The following is a 26550-nucleotide window of genomic DNA, read 5'->3' as shown; positions in this document are numbered from 1 at the left end:
TTTCTTGTCTTTTTGACAGTAGCCTTCCTGACAGGTGTAAGGTGATATCTAGCTATGGTTTTAACGTACATCACCCCGATGATTAGTAGTACTGAGCTTCTCCTTATATACCTGCTGGCCATTTTTTATTTCTTTGGAAAACAGTCTATTCAGGTTTTTTGCCAATTTTTATTCAGGTTTTTGTTTCATGCTTTTGAGTTGTCTGAGTTCCTTATGCATTTTAGGTATTAACTCCTTATTATCTATGTGGTTTGCAAATTGTTTGCTGCAACCTTCTTCATAAAGTTTAGAAAGGGTTTATTTTTCTATCCCAAAAAAGACGCCATCTTTACTCCCGATTCCAGAAGCTGTGCTACTGTATCCCACAGCTTTCATAGCCTATTCAACTTGAAAAACTTCCATCGGGAGAGAATGTAGTGGCAGGACACAGCCATGCCCACTGAGCTCGTGGTGGCCAGGACTCGTGGAGCCTCAGGGCCTCAAGCCCTGCCCCTGCTCTCAGCCATGATGCAGTTTTGGTAGGATGTGTGTTCTCAGAAACTTAGCACAACTTCTCACCTGTCCAATTTATTGGCATGTAATTGTTGATCATTAGTTATGATCCTTTGTATTTGTGTGCTCACAACAAATAAACGAGGAGTTATTATCTCTCTTTTATTTTTGATTTTGAGTCTTTTTTTTCTTTTTCAGTTAAATTAATTTTGTTTGTCTTTTCAAAAATCAGCTCTTAGTTTTATTTTTTTAAAAGTCTATTTCATGTATTTCTGCTCTGCTCTTTGATATTTCCTTAATTTGTTCTTTTTCTAGTTCCTTTGGGTGTAAAATTAAGTTGCTTATTTGAGATCCTTCTTTCACTTTTTTTTAAAGATTTATTTATTTATGCATACAAGAACTGGGGTACAGGCTGGAGGTGTTGGGGGGTGGTGAGAGGATTCACCAGAGACAGAGTGAGGAACAGAGCTGGCAGATCTACTGAAATTCACTACTGAGGGGAGCAAGGGGGAGACAGGAGAGGTCTGCTGTGCCATATGGGTAGCTCCCTGGCTGCTGGGGATAAAACTCCTGCTGCAGAGGCTATGGATAGCTTCACAGTGCTGTGCTTAACCCTTTGCACTACCAGGAAGGCCCTGGGAAATACTTTAAATTATAGATACCTTAAGCAACAGAAATAGAACATACCAAGGCTTATGTGATGCCACAAAAGCAGAGGGAAATTTATAGGGTAAATTCCTATATTAAGAAAAAAGATCCCAGGCCTCCCTGGTGGCGCAAGGTGTGAAGCACAGCACTGTGAAGCCATCTGCAGCCTCTGCACCATAAGTTCAATCCCCAGCCAGCCAGGGAGCTACCCACATGGTGCAGCAGACCTTTCCTGTCTCACCGGCTGCTCTCCTCAGCAGTGTGCTTCAATCAGTCTGCCTGTTCTGCTCCCTACTTGTCTCTGGTGAATCCTCTCACCCCCCACACCTCTGGCCTGTGCCCCATTTCTTGTATGCACAAATAAACCTTAAAAAAAAAAAGAAAAGAAAAAAGATCCCAAGATTACATGGTTTTGTAAACAACTGGCAAATTAGTAAAAGTTAAAAATAAATAAATAGTAGTCATTAAAAAAGAAGCAAAAGTGGGGACCTCCCTGGTGGCGCAAGGGGTGAAGCACAGCACTGTGAAGCTATCCGCAGCCTCTGCAGCAGGAGTTTGATCCGCAGGCAGTCAGGGAGCAACCCACATGGTGCAGCATGGGAGGATAAGGATTGGGAGACATGAGGTGAGGAAGGAGTGGACCTTGTTGTGAAACACAGTGCTCATTTATGTCAAATGTTATCTACAGCCCATTTAAGTCCCATATTTAACGACCTTTGCTCAATTCAGGAAGCTCTATCAGGAATATAGCCTAAGCTTCTACCTCTGAATTTGGGACTGTATTGGCAGAACAGTTCAATCCTGGAGGTTTTGGCACCTCCCTGCTTGCTCCTGAGTCTTAGGGCCTAAATTAGGGACACTGACAGAGGGGAGCAAGCAGTGGGGGTTTTGTGGGCTGAGGATAATTGTCAGGACAAAATTCGGGGGCTGGAAAGAGCTGCTATTCAGGGCCTCCCCGGTGGCGCAGCGGTTGAGCAATGGGTTGCGAGGCTGCCCGGAGCCTCTGCAGCGCCTGTTTGATCCCCGGCTGCTCCCCGGCCACCGGAGGAGGGTCCCACGTGGTGTGCGGACCTCTCCTGCCGCCCGCTGCTCCCCTCAGCGGTGTGCTTTGGTCCTTCTGCCTGCTCTGCTTCCCACTCTGGCTCTGGTGAGTTCTCTCACCCTCCCGCGCTTCTGACTGTGCCCAGTGCTTATATAAATAAATAAATAAATCTTTAAAAAAAAAAGAATTAAAAAAAAAAAAGAGCTGCTATTCAAGAAGAAGATGATGGCAAGTCCCTGCACTGCACTGGATTCAGCGGGTGTGACCCTTGGGGTACAGATGAGGACATTGGGGAGGGTATAAAGGACCCTAGAATGGAGTAGAGTCCGGATACAAGTCCTCTCCTCAAGAGAGGAGCTGAGTGATCACCGGAGTTGTTACCATTCTCTGAAATGGCTGCTCTCCAGTCATCACTCTGCTGTCAGCCACTGGCCTGGGCTCATCCACCTCACATCTCACTTGAACCTTAAGCTTGGTATGAGGATTGGGGAATATCAGTCCTTGGGCCAGGCTGGATGTAGACATTAGGGAAGGGGACACAGAAACTCGGGGACTACACCTGTGGGATGTGAGTGTCCTCCTAATATTTCCAGTCCAGTGGCTGAAGGTTGTTGCTCGAGGAGCTCCCGAGAGGGACTAGGTAGTGTATGACAATCTCTGGGGTGGATGAAGGCAGATGGTGTTACATGGAGGTCTTGGTTCCTGGGGTGAAGGGTGAGGGGTAAGCAAGCTACATATAACTTAGCTCACCTCACCTTTACCTCTGCGGAGACCCTGGAGCTGGGGAGAGGTGTGCCCGTTGACCCGGCTCACCCTCAGTGCCAGCAGGCCCAAACTTGTTGAGGACAAGGTCTTAGGTGTGGGTGTTGCAAGGAGCTGGAAATTCCCACTCTGGGAAGTAGCCACATGCCCTTCAGCCCCGGGCCCATTTGCTCCCGCCTGGTGGGGGTTCCAGGGCAACAGATGCTCCCAGCTTGGCAGGCAGAGCTGGAGAGGGTTATGGCAGGAATTTCAGCTCAGAGGTTGAGCTAGTCCCGGAACAGGGCTTGGGGTGGGCCAGGCCCCTGTAGGCTCGTACATCTAACAAGGGTCAAAGGGCCTGGGTGTCCTGGTGATCTTGGGTTCCCAGCTGAGGATTGAGGACCCCCCGACCCGACCCCACTGGGGCCAAAGTGCCCTGATGACTGTGCAGCTATTGCCAAAGGAGCTACTGAGTTCCTGGGAGTGCAACTGCCACAGGCCTGCGGAGGTGTGTGGTATTTCTGTGCTGTGTGTAGATGCGGACATTATTCAGTGTGTGGCCACTCAGGCTTAGGGTTAGAGGTAGGACTCTGTGTGGGATGGCCTTGGTGGTTGGTCAGTTTCAGGGGTGGCCAGAGATCGGGTGGACGGTCAGTCTGCTCCCTGGTCTCAGTCTGCTGACAGGGTGTGTTCACCAGCGTCTTCCAGGCCTGCACTGTGCTCCTTCTTCATATCACCACCCAAATTCGAGGTTGTGCTCCCTTCTTTCCTCTCCCTGCAGCAGACACAGGAGCCATCCTTGTCCTCACGCTGTGATGGCCCCAGCCTATAATTGGAGGTTGGTAGTGGTGAGCATAGGGTCATGTGAAGAATTTCTGGGTAACACCCACAAGTGTTCCCTTGACAGGGTATGTCTGTCTGGCTTTCTCTTCCCTTAGAGTCTGTGTCTTCTGCATCAAAGAGGTTGGAAGAAACTGGGAACACTCATGGATTGGGGTGATATGCGTTGGTCTGCTAGACTTAAGCGGCCTATTCAGCATTGCTACCTGCACTTCTGCATTCCTATACAAAGGTCAGAACTACCTGGTCAATCAGTCATAGCAAAATTTTACAAGGTTCCTTTCAAATCAACCAAGAGCAGAAAGCTTGATCACTCTGGGAAGGCTATGCATCCTGAAGCATGACTGGGAACATTCCCGGGGGGCAGAGGACCAATGTATGACAAGGGACTGCAGAAGTTAATCAGTGGAAAGCCTTGTTGATAAGATTAGAACCATGGCTGGGTGCCTGGGGTATGGTTTCGGTTACAATACTTAGTTGTCAAACAGATAAGAATTACCTGGTCAGCAGACTTACGTCGTCCCAACCCTAGATGACAAAAACACACTCTTTAGTTTCACCCATCTTTTTCTCCTTGTCGTCCAACCCCCTGTGACTGATGCTGCCTGATTATTCTATCAATAAGAAGGCCAGGATCTTGCTTGTTCAGCAGCATCTTGCATTGTGCAGCCTGCTCCACGACTCCTGTTTATCAGTGGGGTGTTGCCGACGCAACAATGTGTAGGTGAAGGGTGGGGCTGCTGAAGAGGCCAGTGGAATCTCTTGCTGTCCTTGTCATTGTCTTAAAAGCACAAGCCAAGCTTTTGAGGCCAGGACAAAAGGCCAAGCAATTGAGACAGAGATTGGGAGTAAAGGACAAGCAACAGCACAGAAATGCCACAGCAGAGCTTAGAGGGCGAGGGACAGCCAGGCCTGGCCTGGGGGGGCCTAGGAGGTGGTAGGGAAGAGAGGGGCTTTGAAGGAGACATCCGCACTGCATTTGTGTGTGGGTCTGCGAGACGGGCTGTGTGTGTATGTGTGCGAGCTTGTCTTGTGTCTGCTGTGTTGGTGCCGTGTCTGCTGGAGCAAGTCTGACTGGGGGTGTCCCCGGGTGTGTAGGTGTGACTCCCGGATGTGTCTCTGAGTTGGGTTCTGAGTGGCATCACCGAATTTGTGTCTTTCTGTTTATGAGTCTGTGTGACTGGGTGTGTGTCCACTTGTCTGTGACCGAGTACGCGAGTGTGCTCTGGTCTCTCCCTTTCCCTGCTCCTTTGCCTGATGCACCCCAGATGCCTGCACTGTTTACTGCAAGGAATGGCTTCCTTTCCTGCTGTCTGGATTCCCATGGGTGCAGCTGCCTGCCCCTGTGGCCTCTGTATTGGACTTGGCCTTGGGAAGCATACGCTCTGGAAAGTCCCCAATGTGTCTCTTGCCTGGCTGTGGACCCAGAGAAGCTGAAGTGGAGAAGAGGGACGAGGTGGGGAAGGGGGGAAGTTGGCAGCACCCACCCCTCCTCCTGGAAACAGAGCTCTCCCTCTGGTCCCTTCCCAGGCAGCCCCCCCAGGCTCTCACCAGATCCAGTGTTCAGGGTCCTGGCCTCAGCGTTCAGGTCTCTGGGGAGGGAACGGCCAGTCCTGCAAGCCTAGCCGGGCCTGTCAGGGAAGGACTTGCACCTTCTGTGCCTGCAGTGTGTCACTCCCTATGCCCCCACCCAGGCTCAAGGTCTGCTTCCTCTTCCTCCCCCTGCAGAGGACACAGAACCCTTTCTCGTCCTCAGGCTGTGACAGCCCAGGCCTGCGTCATGGCTCCCGAGCCCAGGTGGAACACGGACTTTGTGTGACTGGTGGCGCTCAGGGACCCAGCCCCCTGTCACCCAGTGCAGGAAGCAGGTCCCATAGGACTCGCCCCTGAGCTCATCTAAACTCACTCCCCTCCCCCTGGGGCTGTGGCCCACAGGTGCGCTCATGAGGCAGCCTGGTCCCTGGCCTCTAGGACTCAGCGTTTAACAAAGAGTGACTCTGGGAGAAGGGGCGCTCCTCACTCCGGGGTTAGCTGCCTGAAATTCCCTGCATAGACTCCTGAGGTGCCTCTGCAGAGCCCAGGAAGCCAGAGCCATTTACCATGAGGAGATGATACCTCAGGGGTTCAGGGGTGAGCTCCAGAGTTCCCAAGCAAGCATCCTGACATTCCGAGCAAATCCCACCAATTGTGGAGGGTAAATTCTTTTTGTGCCTGTCCTGAGGTCTTTGTTTCCTTCTTATTTTACCTCTGTAGCCTCAGGGGAGCCGGGGGTGGGTGTTGTACCAGAATTATGGGATGTGCGTCCCGCGTCTTCTCTCAGCGCTTGGCTGAGTGAGGGTTCAGAATCCTGAAGGTTTTGCTTCCAACCCCTCTTTCTGCCCAGGCCCTCAGTCGTGGGACCTGGTGGGCGCCGTGGCCAGAGCTGGCGCGGGGCAGCTCGTCCATGGGAAGGAGCCCCTGGGCCAGGATGTGTGCACATTCACCTCGGCTTCCCACCTGACACGCTGGCTCATTCCCTTCATTCTGGGCCTCCTCCCCTCTCTGCTCTGGCTCTCTGCCCAGCTCCCTGCGGGCAGGGGGTTGTACCTGTCACGAGACCTCCTTTGGTGTTTCAGGCTGTTTTTAGGAAAACACCTGGAGGATGTTGGCTCATCAGGCCTGACCCTGTGCCTCCTGGTATGGAGGCCACAGCAGGGCTGGGCTCCCACCCCGTAGGCACCGAGTCACCACTGAGAGGAGGGAGGCAGTCGTGCTTCTTCCCGTCCTCGTGTTTATGCCTCCTGCTCGCAGTGGACACGTTGTGCTAAGTGCTGGGCCCTGTCAGAGGAAGAGCTGGGATGGTGAGTCATCCTGGATTTCCTCAGGAGTCAGAGACAGGGCACCCACAGCCCATGCCACAGCATGAGGAAACTATGGCACTCCCTTCGGGTCTTGCTCCTCGGTGGAAGGTCGGGAGGTGGGGATACAGAGGTGCTGCTTCTGAGAGATACCAGGTATCCACATCAGCTCTGTCTTGCCCACTCAGGCGGCCTCCCTGTTGTCTTGCTTCCCATTTCTTTCCTCCCATCCCCAACTTCCCCACTCCCTGATTGAATACTGGGATCCCAGAGTTTCCTTCTTCTGTCTCTAGACGCATCCTTATCCTTCTGCTGGGGCATCTTGGACTTTCCTTCCCCTTTCCCCCACTGTGTTCCAAGATCAACTGCTTCTCACATGTGATCACCAGTTTCAACTACTATTTTGACCGTTGGCCGACGTGCTGCTATCTACTTTATGCCTGAAACTTTTTTCCATGATAATTCCAGAATTCCTTCACTTGTCTGGCTCTGGCGGTCTGGGATTTCCCCTGCACCCCTTCCATGAATCTTTACAGCTCACGTATTAGAAGCCCGAGGACCTTCCTTAGGCTTCTGTGTTAAGAATAGATTTTTGGAGGTATGGTCTCAGGAGTAAGTAGAAGATTAGTTATGATGCTACTACAGTAATCCTAGAAGCAGAAGGAATGAGAAGTGGCTGTTCTGAATTCATTTTGAAAATAGAAAAATAGGGATTTAAAAAAAATTGATTAAACTCTTTTATTTTCTTCCATTGTTGTTCGACTTTGTACAATATTTGTTTTCTCCCCTTGGGCAGTCCCCATGAATCTCCCACCACCACGTCACCTGTGAACTGTAACCACAGTCCCATGTGACCCCTCTCTCTACCCCTCTCCTGCGGTAAACCTCAGATATATAGTTTGCCTGCAAGTTTTGAGATAATAGGTTGGATTGTATATAAAGGAAAAAAGTCAAGAATGGCATTGACGTTTTTGGCCTGAAAAATCAGGGAGATGAAGTTGCCATTAACTGATGTAGCAAGAGCAGTGACTGGAATATATCTGGTGTGTGCGGTTATGGGATGGTGGGGTGGAGGGGAGGCAGAAGTTCACTTCTCTGTAATTTAAGAAGAATATCATTCATCCAAGTAAATATGTGGATTAGACATTTTGGACATATGAGCCTGTCTATTGAGTGAGATCATAAGCTCCATTTTGAAGTCCGGTGTTTTATTCCTGTTGTGTCTGGTATACTGCCTTGCATACAGTGGGGCTCATATATGTGAATTGTTGCATCTAAGATGCTACAGAAAGTCATTTTTATCCTGATCCCTCAGGGTCCGCATTCAGTTTAGTACTTCCTCCTGGGGCAGGAGCCCCTATTCAGAAGCACTCATCACACTCATGTAATGATCGTTTGTCAACCCAGCCTAGAATTGGGATTCAAGTACTCTTAAGGTATGCCCCTGTGCCAGCCACCTTCTTAGGCCCCGGGAATAGCAGACAATATTCTAGTCTTCAGGAAGGATGGAAGAGAAACTGATAAAGAAGAGGCAGTAAAAATTGAAGAAAGGTACAAAGTTGAGAGACATCATATTAGAACCAGTGACTGACTTACTGTTTGGGCTAAGCAAAAACATGGATTGAAGTGATACCTTCCCTGGCATTGTAAAACAGTTTGGTGGGGGAGCAGATGACTGTTTAGACATTTTGAATGAATTTGCATTGTCTTCACACAACAAGGCTTCACTCACTGCTCTTCATCACACTATGGGCAACTGACTGAAATTCACGTTATTCACCTCCCTGCCCTAAATGTTCTTGGACCTTGGGCCTCCTTGGTGGTGCAGGGGTTAAGTCTCAGCACTGTCAAGTTATCACCAGCCACTGTGGCCTGAGTTCAATCCCCAGGCAGGGAGCTGACCACATGGTATAGCAGACCTCTCCTGTTTTGCCTGTGCTCCCCTTAACAATGTATTTAAATGGATACTCCTGTTCTCTACCCACTCATTCTCTACCCATTCTCTCACCCCCTGTACAGCTGGCAGTTCTTGTATGCACAAATAAAATTAATCTTAAAAAAAAAATGTTCTAAGACCTAAGGTTGTCGTCTAATTCATTTGCATGTGAAGCAAATGGGCTTTTTCTCTTATGATGCTGTGGTTGGGAACATGTCAGCTTCTGTCCTGGGGACTCAGAACTGACTTCATTGACATGCTCCCTCCTGCACCCCTCAAGGCCCTCCCTGCCTTTGGGGTGGGGGACAAGCCCCCCTCCATGTCCTACTGTGATCTTCATTCTGTGCCTCATTCCACGAGCTGATAGGCAGCGGGCGTGGTATATAGGCCGAGCCGCCCAGACCAGCTGTCCAGAGGATGTAACTGACAGAAGGCAGGGGACAGAGGGGGGAGAGTCTGTTACCGCACCTGACATCCGTCATAGTGACTCTGTGCTTTCAATACACGCAAAGCCCTTCTTCAAGCTTGGAGCACTGTGGAGCGGCTCTAAAAACCTTCCCTCCAGGCTGGGGGCGTAGATAGATGCCATCAGTGAATTGAGTCTGTGGCATTCCTGGCCACGTGTGGTCAGTGCTGCCCTCTGCTCAGGTCCTCATCCACAAGCACATGGGGCTGGAGGAGGTGTGGGGCAGCTGGTCAGCTTGCGTGTGGGGTAAAGCTCCTTTCCTGGGTTGGGAGGACATGTTAGCTTCCTCGTTGCCTTCCCTTAACTTGGCGCGGTGGAGAGAAGGAGCAGAAGACAACTGTTTGCTTAGAGAATAGAGTGTATTTGAGGTGGAGTGGGTCGCCCCTCCCGCACATTACTAAAAATGACGGTAGCAACCTCTCCAAGGGACGCAGACATCCCTGGTTGGGGAGTCTGGAGCAGCCCAGGTTCCCCTCCGAAGTGAGCAGAGCGTCAGGGTGGGTTCCCTGGTTGGGTGGCATTAACCCCTTGGGGACAATGCCGAGGGCAGTATGGGGGGCGGCCCAGGACAGAGGCCAAGTGGGGCTTACGGGAGTGGGTTCGGAGGCGGTGCCGGAACTTGCTGTGTGGGGAAAGGAGGTCACCTGAGCAGGCTGTGGCCGCTTGCTTCCCAGGGAGGAGAGCTGTGGCCTTGGGGCCCCCTCTTATCTTCTGTGTCTTGCTGTGCCCCAAGGGGCTTTTGGCTGGAGCCAGGATCTTTTCAGCTTTGCCTTTTCTGGTTTGGGCCACTGTTTGCACTGTGGAGGGCATGGAGTACTCATGCCCTTTGGCTTTTGGCTTGGGGTTAATACAGTTGAGAAAAGACTTGATCTTATTTCTCAGGCCAGATTCTGGAAGGCTGGGCCTCTTGTGGCTGTGGACTGGCATCACCTGCCCCTGCAAAAGCTGCCCTTGCAAAGTTTGGGCTGGCAGAAGCTTACCCTGGAGGGGCGGGCCCTGCAACGCCCGGGGCACCACAGGCCGGGCATTCTGAGGCATCCTTGCTGGCTTGAGGATGACACCGCCCTTGGTTGGACTGTGTGGCAGGTCATCCTTCGCAGATTCCCCCGTCCCGGGCATTCTTGGAGCTTGCTCAGGGAGCCAGGGCAGAGGGCGATGCTGGGGACTGGGTGGGCAGGAAGCATCGAGGTGAAAGCGATGGCTGCGTCGCCAGAGGCTGCTGCGCGTCCTGCTCAGAAGCGTCCTCACTGGACTGGGGGCCTCGGCGTGGGGGCTTTCTTCTCTAGTTGAGGGGAGTGCGAGGCCCGCATCCCCTTCTCCGTGACCCCCCGCCGGTTTGGGCTTCCCTGGCTTCTCTCTCTTCTCTGCCACCTCTGGGGCTGGGGCCCAGTCTGTGCACTTGTCTGGGCTTTGGGCTTCAGGGCCCCAGGGCTTCTCCAGGCTGCCTTCGTTCACACCGGCCTCCAGCCGGACAAAAAGCACCTGCGCCTTGGTCATGTCCTCAGTGGGTTGCGCGACCTTGGAGGCCCAGTGGGCAGAGCCAGGGGATGAAGCTCTGGAACTCGGCTGCGTCTGGCTCTGCTGCCCTGCCTGTAACGGGGAGGCCAGCTGGCCTCGAGGGCTGAGCCGTCCAGGATCTGGGGTACAAGGACTGTCTGGTGGGAGGGGGAGCTCCTGCGGCGACGTGTTCCTTTGGTCGTGTGGACTTGCGAGGGCCTCCCATGTGGATGCATTCTCTGAGGTTGCTCCACCATGTTCCCTGGATTCCTTTGCCCGCGTGGGAATTCCTAGCTGTATCTCTAGGGTCTTCTTTCTGAGGTGGAAGTTGAGTTTGTTCACGATGGGGCTCGGCGGCTCTGACTGGCTTTCCAGAGGCTCCGGCTCCTCCGTTTCTTCCACGTGCGCTTCAGCCTGGACCTCCTCTGCAGCGTCCTCACTAGTCTCCTCGGCACCTTGGAAGCCTGGCTCGGGACTCAGACACGGCTCTTCAGACAAGGTGATCTGAGTCAGAGGTGCTGGTGGGGTTTGGGCAGGCCTGGGCCCTGAGTCTGTGGCTTCATCTTGGGGAGCAGTTTCTGGGGTCATGGCCATGGAGAGGGCCACATAATAGAGGGCAGGCAGCCCCGACAAGAAGGCCAGATACTTGTGCCGCAAAGTGGTCTCCAGTTTCTCAATGGCTCCTTTGGACAGAGCTTGGGGCACCTTAGGGTGTTCAGCGACCACTTCTGGTGAAGCCTGTTGCTGCTGATCAAGCGGCGTTGGGTCTGGCGCCAGAGGCGAGTCCTTCTGTGGCTGGTCAGGGTCACTGGCTGCCTGTAGCTCTGAGGGCTCACTTTCTGGGCTGCAGGTCTGGCCCCCGGGAGTTTCGCATTCCCAGGAGCCACCTACACCCACCGGGACCTTTTCCTGCTGAATCTGTCCACACTTGGAGTCGATGTGGTTCTGTAGCATTTCCTGGGCCTGCGCAAACAAGTGTGGCATAGGGACTGGCACTGGGTCCCTGAAGGGCGGGAATGTGCCCACAGTACCAGCGGGCTCTCGGGAGACACCCTCGCTGGCTAGCGCCGTGCTGCGCCAGGCTAGAGGCTGCTGGTCGATGGGCAGGAGCAGCTGGAAGGACTGCTGGATCTTCTGGGGTAGCCCCCAGCGGTTGTGAATCAGCTGCCTCTGGAGGTGGAAATCCAGCAGCCTGCGGGCTTGCTCCGGGAAGAGAAGGATGTCCTTGGTGAGGACTGAGACGGGCTGCCCTGGCCAGGAAGTCTTCAGTGTCTCAGGAGACGGGGCTCTGTCCCAGGACTTATGTGGAGCGGGGCTCAGAGCATGCTGAGACCTCTGGAAAACAGCTGGCGAGCCCCACTGAAGCTGCAGGTGCCTCTGTAGCACGTGCCACTCCAAGGCCTCACACTCGGCCCGAGTCAGAAATGGGATATTGGTGTGAGCTTGCCGGTGGTCAGAGGGAGCCGACTGGTTGTGGGAAGATGGGTAAGGTGGTGGGGCTGGCTGGGGTGGAGTTTTAGGGGGAAAGGGAAGGAAAGAGAGCTCCTTGAAGGGGAAAGGATCGTTCAAGGGAAGCTTGGACATGCTGTTTTTGAGTGAGAAGCCGGGAGAGCCCAGGACGTTGGCCACCAGGGACTCGCTGTGCAAGGAAGGGAGTCCACAGAACAGCTGGCTGTATTTCTGCTGCCAGGGGTCGACTGTCTCACTGGCATGTGGCCCAGGCAGTGCACAGGGGCCACTTAAGTCCTTAAGGGCTGGAGACGGCAAGGCTAGATGGTGTGGGACTTGCTGGTAGCAGTGTCCTTGGTCGGCGGTGTTGATGGCCCACTCAGAGATCCAGAAGGCCTGGGTGGCCTGGCCAGCCAGACATGAGCCCCAGGTCTGGTAGGAAACAGTCCCCAAATTTTCAACAGAGAAGTTAGGACTGTCGCAGTGGATGGGAGAACCGGGTTCGCTGTTTTCCGGCTGGCAAAACAGCGGTGGGTTGGGCATGTGCTGCCTCATGGACTCCTCCACACGCCTGGGGAGCCCCCACCTCTGGAAGTGCATCCATTTTTTCACATGTACCTCAAGAAGCCTCTGGACGTCAGGGCTAAGGATGGGTGAGTTGGCAGGGAGGACAGTGTCCATGTGCCAGGGGACAGGATCTGTCAGGGTGGCGGTGGTGATCGCTTGGTTGACGGTCAGCAGTGAGACCTGGGAGTTCATGGGCTGCTGCCCCTGGTTCTCATAGCTGAGGCTGGAGTTGGTCTGTCCCGTCAGCTGCTGAGTCACTGGAGCCCTCGGCTCTTCCAACACGGAGATGCACATATTCTCTGGTCCCCTGGGCGCCTCTGGCCCTTGAATTTGCTGCGTCAGCTGGAGGTGTTCAGTCCAGTAATCGTGGATGCTGACTGCAGTGGGTGATTGGACCATGGACCGGGTGAAGGATTTCTGGTCTGAGAATTGTGCCGCCACGGGGGCTGACAGTGGGAGAGGGAGCTGTTTGGAGCAGTGGGCCTGGTGCTCTGGACACTGCTCGACAGGCTCACTAGGCATGGCCATGCTGTCTAGACAAGGGGAGCCCTGAGGGGGCCCCACTGAACAGGGGGAGGTCAGGCTCCCACCCTCCAGCAGATGCTTGATGTCCAGAGCCACAGCATTGCAGGTGTTGCAGCAGGGATCCGCACACAGGAGCCGCCGCACTCCTCCCTCCCGAGGAAGCCAGTCCTGGCTGGAAGGGAAACACGCCAGCCATTACCGATGGGGTGACGTCTGCACGTCTGCCTGCTTGGGCGCGTGGGCTCTGGAGATTGGCCCTGCCCTGCCCCAGACCTGGGCTCTGCACTCCCAGCATGTCTGAGCCACTCTTTTCAGGAAACTTTAGGCAGCACAGGGATGGCTGGTGAGGACCTGGGGCTTGTGGACGTGGCCGCAGGGAGGGAGCTAGGGAGCACAGGGCCCCAGAGCCTGGGGGCTGAGTCCTCTGGGGCCCTGCTGACAAGCTGAGCCAGCAGAAGGGATCCAGGGACATGGGGGAGTCAGCGAGTAGCTGATGGGGCATCTCCAGGATCGTCACCGGGTACACCCAGAGCCATGCACGTTTGGGGCTGAGAGGCCACAGCCTGTTGCTCAGTTCCCAACACGAGGGAAATGAGTTCCTGGGGGGAACTCTGCATCCTGTAGCCGGTGCTGTGTCCTCAACACCGCCTGAGAGCCAACCCCATTCTCTGCAGACCTTAAGCAGAGGCTAGAGGGACAGGCTCCTGTCTGAGTGCCGTCCCAGGAAGTGACTTCACTGGCCACAGAACCAGAGCAGGTGATGGCAGCTGATGGGGCCAGAGTCCCGGGGACTGTGCCTGAAAGGGTGTCGCTGTCAAGAGACTATGACGATGGTGGCTTCCATCTGCGCTTACTTAGCTCCTTCTGTGGGGAGTGCAAACCCATGTAGAGCTGCTTGTTAATTACATGCCAGTCAGGTCCTGGATTCCAGGCCTGCTGTGTCCTTGTCCAGAGTAGAAGTGCACACTCCCCCCTCTGAGACGTCTCATCCCTGTGCCCTGGCTGCCTTCGCAAGCCGCGCTCCAGCCTCTGCTGTGTCTCACCTCCTCCCAGCTTTGTCCCTCCCCACCCCTGCCCCAGACTGAGCTGAGAAATCAGCACAGGCCATGTGGGTGCTGGAGGACTGCAAAGAGCCAGGGATCACCTTTTCATGACAGAGAGCAGCTCCCTCGGCTTCTCAGCTTCTTTCCTGGAACACCCCCTAGCTGAGAAACCAGGAGACAGTGTCACTGGAGCAGGTGAGGATCGGGGATGCCCAGAGGCCTTTGCAGCAGGGGGGCTGAAATCCCAGCAGGCAGTGTCTGAGGCACATCTGTGCACAGAGGAAGGGGTTTCCAAGCGCTCCCGACCCATCCCATTTGCTGCTCTCGGGGCCACTGCCTGGGGCCCATTTCATCCTAGCAAGACTGAGGTGCAGTGACCTTCACAGGGTCAGGAGAGTAGTAAGTGATGCAGCGAAGGGCTTTTGCCTGTCGTCCTCACCCCTCACCCTTGGGTCAGAATTTTGGAACATTCCCTAGTTCTGACCTCCCACCTTGAAGAATCTTCTGGGAGAGTTTGGGAATTGAATCCTTAGGGGGTCAGAGCATCTGGCTCCTGGCAGCTGGGGCCATAGAGGGACAGGATCCACAGGAACTTGGCCCACAGGGATGGGTTTGGGGAGAGACTGGCACTTTACCTCTTGATGCTCCTGCATCTCTTGCCCTTTGCTTGACTTTTCGGTGTCGCTTAAAGACAAAAAGTTGGGGTGTGAATCTGGGATACCATTTTGTTTCTCATGTGCAAGCTGAGTCAGAGGCAGTAACATGTCCTAATTCCTTCTCTTTTTCTGACTGTCTTTCATTTACTATCCCTTGGTGCTCCATCTTTTTTAACCCCGGCAGTTCCTCTGTCTCCTCTCTCTGAGTCAGTTGGGGTTCTCCCAAATTCTGTCCCTCCAATCTGTCTGATTCCAAGTAGAAGTACTGTGTGAGGCTTACGGTGAAAGAAGAGAGAGAGCAGAGAAGATGAAAGGGTGGGGCTAACAGCCTAGACTCCTGCTTATAAAGGCCTTAGTAGAGCACTAAGCAGAGCAGGCCTCTCTATTGGCAAGTGTCTGCACCTGTCAGGCCAATGCCCTTTTAATAGGTCTCCACCTAAGCCAGATAGAGCATCTGATTTTGCAGTTAGAACACACTGCAGGGATGCCCTGGTCAGGAAGTTTTTCTAGACTCCATGAAGGTGTGATTTCGACATGGTAAGAGGAGCAGCACTGAGCTCCTCTGAGGCGTACTTAGTTCCATCACAATCAGAGTGTTTCCCTACCTGGCAGCAGCACTTTTTAGGTTCCAGCCTCAATCCATGGTAACTCTTTTTCACTTTCCAGATAATGAGGATCATAAGTAAGACGGAGCCGTAGGTATACAAATGGTATCCACCATCCCACGGAAGAAAAGTCGGACTCCACATGGTCTTAGCCTCATCAGCACGAGGAGCCCAGACATCCCTATGTCTAGGCATTCAGGGTCCCGGTGCCTACTGACTCCCAGTGCTCCGCTTTGTCCTCCCCGCCTCCCAGACGACGGAACCAGGCTACCCATGTGCATCACAAAGCCCTTCTGTTTCTCAAGACTGGTGTGGTGTCCAGGACCTTTGTGTGTCTTGGTGTGGTGGCAGATAGACAGCACAGGATCTCTATGAGTCTATGCAGATGGGTGAAGGAGGAGTCCTGAAGCCCTCGATGGTTTTTGCAGGCTTTCATTGGGTTTATCAGGCACATGGCATGCCCCAGCCCCCAGCACGTCCTCTCTCTCTCTCTGGGCTCTCTGGCCTTCTCTTGTGGTCTCTGCTTCTCTTGTTCTTTCACTCTCATTCTCTCATTCACTCTGCTGTTCCATTCCACTGGCATCCCTGTGATGCTGCCCTTATAAGCCCAGTCTGTCAGCCCAAGTGTACCCACTTACGTATGCCCACACCCTACTCCAGGTGCCCGCCATCAGGCATGCATTCAGGACTGCAGGGATCCATCATCAATCCTAATGCCAGGGGGGCAGAAAAGCCCGATATATTTTTTCCTTACCCTACACTTGGGAAGCTCATGCGGCGGTCAGTCTGTCAGTGAGGATGTCTGGTTTTCTGTAAAGGTTACAGAGCCTGGGACTGAAAGTGCTCGCTCACAGGCGATGCCTGTATTCCCATTCTGTCTGCTCTTCCCTCGCCACACCTACACCTCCGTGATGACTGTCTGGTCACCCATCCCCGGGGCCTGTTGTGTCGGGACACCCATTAAGGATGAGTGGCCGAGACAGAATCCTTGTGCAGCTCCTCTGCCTGTCTGCAAGTGTATCAGGGAAGCACCCGCGCTTAGTGAGGGCAGAGTCTGCTTGTGGCTGGAAATGGAGAGCTCTGATATCACAGGGGATGGCGGTCACTTGCCACAGGCACATAAAGGGGACCATGGCCGATGTGGCAGGGAAAGGCCAAGGTGGCAACGTTTTTAATTTAAACCTCTAGGGTCCACCCCGGTGGTGCAGCAGGTTGAACGCAGCGCTGTGGAGCTTTCCGCAGCCTCTGCAGTGCCAGTTCGATTCCCGGCCTGCCAGGGAGATTCCCACATGGCTCAGCAGACCTCTCCTGTCTGCCTGCTGCTCCCCTCAGCAGTGTATTTAGGTCCTTCTGCTCTTCTGTTCCCCACTCTGTCTCTGGTGAATCCTCTTACCCTCCTGTGCCTCTGGCCTGTACCCCAGCTCTTGTATGCATGAATAAATATATCTTAAAAAAATTTTTAAACCTCTAGAGGAAGGGAAACCTCTGCACTGTCATGGGAAGTGACTAAACACTGCCTTCCGTGGGGCATGTGGGCAGGGCTCACTTCTGGAGTGCTGTCCACATTTTGTTTTCCAGAGCTTCCCTACACAGGAGACAGCGCCCTGCTGTCCTCATGATTTTCTGTAGAGATGAGCCGCCACCTCCACCTGAGGGTGAGAAAGTAACTGTTGCTTGGGGATCTCCTTACCTGCTCTGCGTGCGTGCTCTCTACCGGGGAGGGTTTTGTTGTTTTTCAACTGCATTCTGGTAACTTTTAGGCAGGACAGGCGTTTCCAGTCAACCCAAGACCGATCTCTCTACACCTTGACTACTGATACTGATGTGGACTTTACCTCCTTGGCCACCGTGGATATTACGATTTCGATATCCCAGGATTTGTGATTTTCCCTGAGGGAGTCTTGCCCTCGGCACAGTTGCTCAAGTCATGACATTCTTGACTGAGAGTCTCTGAAGAGCCTCTTTGGCCCTTCTCTGGGACCTGGTCCTCCACCCAGCTGGCCGGTGAGGCCTCACTCTGTGCTCTTCCCTAAGGTGGGCCTGTGTCAAGGGTCTAAAGACATTTGAGTCACGTTGTCTTCCTGCTCTCAAGATATTTAGGCGACTGTTTCTGAGATAAGACTATCACGCATGAAACAAGAGCGATCGATCTAGAATAAATAGAAATATATACTCAGTTGTGGGTCCCAGGCAATAAACATCCCATTTCAGAGGCACCCCTATGTTTATAGCAGCACTATTTACAATAGCTAAGCTATGGAAGCAACCCAAATGCCCCCCAAATAGATGACTGGATCAAGAAGATGTGGTGCATATAAGCAATGGGATATTGCTCAGCCATCAAAAATGATAAACTCATGCCATTTGGAGCAACATGGATTGAGCTGGAAGGGATCATGTTCAGCAAAATAAGCCAGAAAGAAAAAGAAAAATACCGGATGGTCTCACTCATAGCAGGAATTTAGAAAACCCTAATAAGGGACCAGGAAAAAGACTAATTATAATAAAGTAAAAATCAAAATCAACAAGCAACTATAAACCAGAGACACACTACGGGGTGGGAGAAGGGAGTAGGATCAATGCAAGGGTGGTGGGAATTTTACGGGGATTGTAACCTAGATGAAATGCATACATTGTACAAAAATGAAAAATGATGTACAAAGTATGTAAAATTAAAAAAAAAAGAAAGCATAATGAAGATCGGAGCAGTCAGGGAGGGCTCCTGGGTAGAAGGACAGGGGGTTGAGTTGAAAGTGCAGACTGTGGGCGAGGGGCAGGCCAGTGGAGGGAGAGAGAGTTTCATGTGGGACAGAGACTTACCACAAAATGCAGAGCAGGAGGAATAGGCCTCAGAGTGTACTGGGTAGTAAGATATGTAGTCTATCTCTGACAGAGGTGTAGATGGTGGACCGGGAGCATTTATAGGGAGAGTGGAGGTGCAGAGATGAGTCTCTTGATGGAGGTGCTTATTTCAATAAATGAAGTTAGTAATTTTTTAGTAGTTAGCATTTGGCATACATATACACAGTACACCATTCCAAAGGCAGAGGAAGGTAGGTATAATGTCTATTACCCTTGTCTCCCCCTTATTTTCAGGTGTATCTTTCAGAATTAACTTAGCATAGGAATCATAAATAAACTGATTTATCTTTCTTCACAAACGGAAGATACAAGAATCACTGTTTTCCCTTTTCTTGTTTTACTATACTAGTATGAATGCATCGTATGTAATTTTCTTTGTTGTTTCCATTGTCTTCTTTGACAAAACTACCACCTCACTTATTTCCAATACCACATTCATAAATACTTTGTTGCTTAAAGTCATTTTCTCTGTATAATAATGCTGGCATGAACCTCATGTGTATAAATCCCTGTACACAGGTATGAGTATATATGTAGGAGAAATTCCCAAGAGTTGAACTGATAGATGTATTTTTAAACGTTGGTATTGCCTAATTGTTCTGCAGGTTATACCATTTTTTTAAAAAAAGATTTATCTTTATTTATTTATGCATACAAGAACTGGGGCGTAGGTCAGAGGTATTGGGGCAGCATGAGAAGGTTTACCAGATACAGAGTGCGAGCAGCACAGACAGATCTACTGAAATACACTGCTGAGGGGAGCAGCAGGTGAGAAAGGAGAGGTCTGCTGCACCATCTGGGTTAGTTCCTTGGTCGGGGATTGAACTGATGCTGCAGTGGCTGGCAATAGCTTGATAGCACTGAGACACTAACCCCAGCACCACCAGGGAGGCCCCTAAATTGTACCAATTTGTACTCTTATTTTAATTACAACTTATTCTTTTTTAAAAAAAAGATTTATTTTTATTTATCCATGCATACAAGAGCTGTGGTGCAGGCCAGAGGTGTGGGGGTAAGAGGACTCACCAGAGACAGAGCATGGAGCAGAATGGTTAGATCTACTGAAATTCACTGCTGAGGGGAGCAAGAGCCCAGACAGGAGAGGTATGCTGGGCCTTGTGTGTTAGCTCCCTGGTTGGGGATCAAACTCATGCTGTGGACAACTTCACAGTGCTGAGACTTAGCCCCTTGCTCCACCAGGGAGGCACCAATTTGTACTCTTAACAAAACTGTAAGGTATCTCTTTTCTCATAATTTTTGATTCAGTATTATGGAACATTTCATATTGTCAATCTGAGAAATGATAAATTGTATCTAGTATATTTACAAATGTTTTAAGGTATGCCAAACACACATTTATGTTTATTTCCTTTTTTGTTAAATATCCATTCCTAATGTTGACCACAGATGATTGATTTATACATGCTTTTTACAGAAAACTGCCCTTTGTATATACACATATATAGCAATTTTTTCTCACTTTGCTATTTGATAATTATGATGTATTATGCGAAATGTTTGCATTTTATGTAGTTGACTTTATTAGTCTTATTGTTATTGGTCTTTTTTTTTTTTAAGAAAACTTAAAAAGGTTTTTCCCTCTCTGAAGTTATCAAAAATTCCCCCCAATTCTTCAGACACTCATAGTTTCAAGTCTCCAAAGACATTGATAAATCAGTGTTATGGAGTGTTTTGCCTATGTTTTCTTTTATGTGTTTTATGGCTTGTATTCTCACATCCAAATCTTTAATCCAGTTTGAGTTAATTTTTATGTATGGTGTGAGAGAGTGGCTAGTTTCGTTTTTCTGCATGCGGCTGTCCATTTTTCCCAGTACCATATATTGAAGAGACTTTCCTTTCTCCACTGAAACTTGATTCCTTTGTCATTGACTGTCCGTATAAATGTGGGTTTCTTTCTCTCCCCTCCCCTCCCCTCCCCTCCCCTCCCCTCCCCTCCCCTCCCCTCCCCTCCCCTCCCCTCCCCTCCTCTCCTCTCTTCTCCTCTCATCTCCTTTCTTTTCTTTTCTTTTTGCCAGGCACTGGATTAGGACACTGTTTATTCAGGCCTAGTCCTCTCCTCTCAGGTCTAGTCCCCATAAAATTCCCGCCACCAATTTACCTGTGCAGCATCACCATAGTCCCTTGTGCTCTTCCCTCCCCTGTTTTGATCCCTCTCTCTCCCCCTCCCCTGCAGAATGTTTCAGGACACCAGGTGGGTTCAATAACTGGTAAGGGGCTCACCAGCTCCAGAAGGTCACTCATCAGAACCTGCAAAGGTTTGTGTCACTATCACCCTTCTGGGAAGACATTGGCAGAGTCCAGGGCAATGCATTTAGCCACAAGAGGAAAGGATCTTTTCCCCATGAGCAGGGTGTGGATAATTTGGGAGCAAAGTGATTGCATTAAAGGCCGTGTGGCCCTGATCTGAAGGAGAGTGGGGGTCACAGTTTGTGCCAGGAGGCACCATACAGAGGAGGCAGAGGGGCAAGGCCAAAAACAATGACTCTGTCTCAGAGCTACAAGACGATATATTATCACTCTTGTCTTAAAACAGACCACAACACCCAGCCAGGAGCTTCAGGGTCTCCATTTAATGCGGTGTGTTAAAAAAAAAAAAAAAAAACAACTTTCAAGGGATTTTGAAAATCATCCATGTCTACACTATCTTTAGGGTAAGAAGAGGAGGTTATGGGTGCTGACCTCCACTTGAAAGGGATCAAGAACCTCTTGTCTGCACCTCAGGAACACAGAAGGAAAAGGAGCGGCCCAGGTCCTGCCTGGTCAGACCCTGCTCCTCTGAGACAGTCTCCTCCTGGGACAGCTGCAGGGTTCCCCTCGAAAAGACTGTTATGTCCTTCTGTTTAGAAAAGAGCCCTCCACAGCCCAAGCCAGGAAAAAGGCTTGAGGCCAGAGCCTCCCCAAAGTGGATTTTCTGTCCTGCTGTCAGATTGAAGTTGAAGTCTTTGGGGGCCTTGAAGATGTCCTGATGGTAGAGCCAGGTTGACCTCCCCCCAGTGCTCGCCCTTGCACATGAGATGCGTCCTTGTTGGCGTGGCTAACGAAGATGAGCCATTCTAGGTGGCCTTGCAGTACTGTGGGGCTGTTCGTGTGCAGTCGCAGTCAAAACAGATGCAGATGGAGCCCACAGCTATCAGTGAAAGCCGTGTTTCCAGTCCCCCATGAGGACAATGTGGTTTTTTTCTAGCTTTTTTCCTCTCTCTTTTTTTTTTGTTTTTTTTGTTTTGTTTTTCCAGGTTTAGGCCGTCCCACCCATGCATCTTTCTAGCTTTTTTCCTGAGAACATGTGCCCTTGAATCCATTAGTAGGCATGTAAGAAGTCCAAAAGATCACTATGAGAAACTACATAGAAACAGTGTCCAAGGATCCTCAGTTGTTCCAGCCCCAGATGATTATGTGCACAATCCAGGACCAGAAATGTGGTTGAATAGGGCTTCCAATGATTGCAGCACCAGCACTGTCTAACTGCAATGATGGACAGATCCCAAATATAACTGCCTCGCCAGCATGAGTCAACCACCTAAACAATGAGAGAGAAAATATTGTAATTTCTTTTCAAGTCACTCTTTTGGGGTGGTTTGCTAGTCAGCAATATGTATTCAAACAATTGATTCCCTTTGCCAGATTCCCAGTTTCTAGATTACATAGCATCTTAGACATATGAACCCAGGTCTGACTAATAATACATGAGGAAATTTGCTGGAGGGCTTCTGGTAAAGAGACAGGATATGAGAACTTGCTTACAACTTCCCAACCTATGATCCACAGATTCCTGTCTTTGATGAGAAATGTCGTCATGCTTATATGTAGAGTAGCTATCTTTTGATGCCGAGGCGACAATTTAGAGAATAAAACACCAACACCTGAGGATGATGGGGAAGAATGGACAGTGCTTGAAAGTTTGTCAGTATCAATAAATCCCTAAACGAACCCTGGGACATCCTGGATTTGCTTACATTTTCTTATTCAGAGGGCTCACATTTCTTCCAACTACTTTTCATTTGCATGTACCATAGTTCTGGGTTATATCTGTTTCCTAGTTTCATCTAAGATGCAGTTTTCATTTTTTATTTTCCCTGTTGTCTTGAGGTGATTTTCTTTTCTTTTTTATAAAAGATTTATTTTATTTATTTATGCATACAAGAGCTGGGGTGTGGGCCAGAGATGCGGGGGAGGGGTATGTGTGTGAGAGGATTCACCAGAGACAGAGTGGGGAACAGAACAGGCAGATGTACTGAATCACACTGCTGAGGGGAGCAGTGGGCGAAACAGGAGAGGTGCACTGTGCGATGTGGGTAGCTCCCTGGCCTGGGATTGAACTCGTGCTGCAGAGGCTGCAGATAGCTTCATAATGCTGAGACTTAACCCCTTGAGCCACCAGGGATACTCTGTTTTGAGTTGGTTTTCTATAAGAAAACTATATATTCATCATCTTGAAAGTGATCAACCCTACTTGTAATAAGAAAATGTACAAGGTGAAAATTATGTACTTTACACAAATTTATACTGCTTCTAATACTTGCATCTAAAAACAGTCACATGTTTAACATGACAATTACTTATAATGAAGGAATGCATCATGGAAATGCAATATAGTTCTGGTATCAAGCTGTCTGTTTCATTGCTTTATTGGAACAGTCTTGTCCCTATATTGTGTGTTCTTCTGTGTATTTTATTGTCGTAGATCTTATAGCTAAGTCTTTAATCTATTTTGAATTTATTTTTGTCTATGGAGTATGATCAACTTCATCCCTTTATATATTGCTGTCCAGTTTTCCCAGCTACACACACACACACATACTTATATATATATATATATATATATGTTTTAAGATTTATTTATTTATGCATACAAGAGCTGGGATGGAGGCCAGAGGTATGGGAGGGTGAGAGGATTCACCAGAGACAGAGTAGGGAACAGAACAGGCAGATTGACTGAAATACACTGCTGAGGGGAACAGCAGATAAGATAGGAGAGGTCTGCTGCACCACGTGGGTTAGCTCCCTGGCCATGGATCCAACTTACGCTGTAGCGGTTGCCAATAACTTCATAGTGCTGTAACTTAACCCCTTGCACCACCAGGGAGGCTCCCAGCACCATATATTAAATACATTCTCCTTTCTTATTGTATATGTGTGGCTCCTTTATCATGAATTACGTATTTACATGTGTGAATTTATTTCTGAATTTTGATTCTTTCCATTGATTCATATGTCTGTTTTTATTCTAATGCTATGTTGTTTTCAGTACTGGAGCTTCATGGTATAAAGTCCGGTAACATGATACCTCCATTTCTTTACTTTTTCTCAAAATTGCTTTAGCTATTCAAGGCCTTTTATGGTTCCATGTATATTTTAATATTTTTGTTCTATTTCTTTTATGAATAGCATTGGTATTTTAATGGGGGTGGCATTAAATTTATATATCACTATTGGCAAAAATAGCCATTTGACCCTTTTGATTCTCCCCATCTTTGAGCAGGGAATGCTGTCCATCTCTTTATGTCATGGTCATTAGCAGTCTTTTGTTTTCTTTTTCTTTCTTTCTTTTTTTAAAAGATTTATTTATTTATACATACAAGAACTGGGGCATAGGCCAGAGGAGTGGGAGGGCGAGAGCATTCACCAGACAGAGCAGGGAACAGAACAGGCAGACCGACTGAAATACACTGCTGAGGGGGGCAGCAGGCGAGACAGGAGAGGTACGCTGCACTATGTTGTGCCACTGGAGAGGCTGAAGGAATTAAATTCTTAATTTTCTTTTCATATTGTTGCCTTTTCGTATTGTTGTGTATAGAATCAGCAACATGTTTACACATGAGTATTTTTATTAATGCCTGCAAGCCACCATTTCTAGGGAGTTGGGCAGGATGCTCCAGAGTAGTGTCAGGCAGCAAAGCGTACACAGCGGGTCACTACACCATGCAGAAGGGGAGCGGAATGGTTTCACTTATAGGAGGAATATAGGGGAACCAACCAAGGGATCAGGGAAAAAAAACAAAAATAAACAGGCAACTATTATCAGAGACATTCTGCAGCAGAGGGAGAGGGATCAAAAGAGGGTGGGAAGAGCCCAAGGGACTGTGGTGATGGTGCACGGGTGACTTGGTGGAAATTCTATGGGGACTACACCTGAGAAAAGAAAGCACACATTGCACAAAAATGAACAATGATGTAAAATACAAACATACAAACAAATAAATAAAAACATAAATAAAAAGAAAAAAGGGGGTGGTGGTGGTGCAGGTATCACTAGGTGGTGGCCAGGGGCACTAGAGGGCAGCATCTACCCACCAATGCTCCTCATCCCCAGGAGCCTCAGTAGTGACAGGAACTTCTATTAAGGTCATTTGTTCCTGTGACTCTCAATCCTGGCCTTATATCTGAATCACTGTAGGCTTAAAGTGTCTGGATATATGGGCCTCCCCTGATGGCGCAGGTGGTTGAGCACAGCACTGTGGAGCTGTCTGTAGCCTCTGCAGTGTGGGTTCTATCCCGGCCGGGCTGGGAGCTACCCACATGGCGCGGCAGACCTCTCCTGTCTCGCCCACTGCTCCCCTCAGCAGTGTATTTCAGTCAGTCTGCCTGTTCTGCTCCCCACTCTGTCTCTGGTGAATCCTCTCACCCTCCCGCATGCACATCTGGCCTGTACCCCGATTCTTGTATGCATGAATAAATAAATCTTTAAAAAAATTTAAAAATAAAAAAATAAAGTGTCTGGATATATAATTTGTATGAATATGTGGGCTCTATGTTCAAAAAGAGGGGAAAACTGCCTTTAAAGTTACTAAAATACAAAACTTTTTCATTTTTACTATTCTCTCTGTTGACTTATTCTGTTTTTTTTTTATTTGTACATGCCTAATGTTATTCTAAGTAAAGGAAAATTAAAACTTTAAATAATCAGCCTGAATTTTGCAGTTCATCTTTGTATTGCAATACCAAGTTTAAATGCAAATATCCAAGCATTTAACTTTTATGCATAATCAGCAACCTTACACAAGTTATACTTGGAAGCATATGTACTTCATTTTTACCAGAGCAGTGGAACCACTGCCCAAAATCAACTCCATTATTTTAATTTTACTTCTTAATGTGCACATCTAGTTAACTACACTCTTTGGAAGTTAGTGGTTTTCATATGCTTACCCTATGCTCACTTTGATCCTTAAACAACGTCTGAACATCATGCATCCACCAGAATTTGTGTTTGTGGGGACATTGTAAGTGCTCTGTCTGCACGGGGTAGCAAAGAATGACAGGCATACATGAGCGTGCATCTCCTTTGCTCCTGCATGCTCCATATCCCATCAATCACTTACAAAAATACAAGTTCAATGATAAATCTATACACACACGAGTATTCCATTTCAGAGGTTATGGGCAACTGGTTCCATTCAGGGACACCCCAGGGAGCCCGTGTAACCCAGTTAAGGAAAAAGTTTGGATCTTGCCAAAACCACAGACCACAGCACAGAGATGGGGGTCTTCAGCCAGGTCAGAGTCCTTCCTATTCTGAGAAGTTGCAGCGAAGATCCCCTTATATATCCACAGCAGTGAGACAGCATGGCAGTTAAGAGTAGTTTCTTCGTAATTAGACAGATTTGGATTCGAAGCTGCTTTACTATTTATTAAATGAGCTTGGGTAGGTTTTTTTTTCCCTTATCTGTATTTTGGTTCTTTTATCTGTAAAATGGAGATGGTAATACTACAAACTTCCTAGGGTGCTTGTAGGGCTAAATGGTGTTTTGTTTAAGTGTAGCACCATGTTTACCACAACTGATGGTTATAATGGAAAAAAATAAGACAAGCACAAAGCTAAGGAGCATGCTCACCAAAGGGTTCTCTGCCTCTCTGACTACTTGCTTACCTGGCTCCTCAGTTGCTTTCACTTGGTAGAGGGTAGTTGGTAACACAATTAGAAAATAAAAGCATAAAAAATTGGTAAGTTTAGAGTAAAATTGACACTTTTGGAAAGTGATATGATTGCATGCCTGAAAAACCCAAGGTAATCAACTAAAAAGTTAAAACAACAAGGGGAAGGGGTGAAATGGAGACAGAAATGGAGAAGAAAAAAACATAATTCAATAAGGTAGTAGAGTACAAAAATTAATGTGCTGAAATCAAAAGCCTTTCTGTATACAAATGACAATCAAAAGATATATTGGGGAAGAAAATTCCCTTTCTAATAGCAGCACAAAGGAATAAAAATCTAGAAATAGCTGAGAAAAATGTTACAACATTTTCAAGTCCATAAATGCAGTATTGAACAAATAGATTTACTGTATAATTAGAAATAGGAATACTGAAAAATTATTGCTAAGTT

General features: G+C 49.2%; 1 protein-coding gene across 1 annotated transcript; it reads right to left on the bottom strand.

The window, feature by feature from the left end:
• Positions 1-9494: 9494 nt before the first annotated feature.
• LOC311173646 (protein SPATA31F1-like) lies at positions 9495-15488 on the bottom strand (the record flags this gene model as incomplete). The annotated part of the gene is made up of 4 exons (XM_084237755.1): positions 9495-13212; positions 14185-14245; positions 14719-14767; positions 15345-15488. The coding sequence occupies 4 exons, from the start codon at positions 15486-15488 to the stop codon at positions 9495-9497; spliced, it is 3972 nt and encodes a 1323-aa protein (XP_084093881.1).
• Between the last annotated feature and the right edge of the window lie 11062 nt (positions 15489-26550).

Source organism: Talpa europaea (genome assembly GCF_964194135.1).
Source record: "Talpa europaea genome assembly, chromosome: 7".
Lineage (NCBI taxonomy): Eukaryota > Metazoa > Chordata > Mammalia > Eulipotyphla > Talpidae > Talpa > Talpa europaea.
The sequence above is the reverse complement of the archived record's forward strand: the minus strand, read 5'-3'. Positions and strand labels throughout refer to the sequence as shown.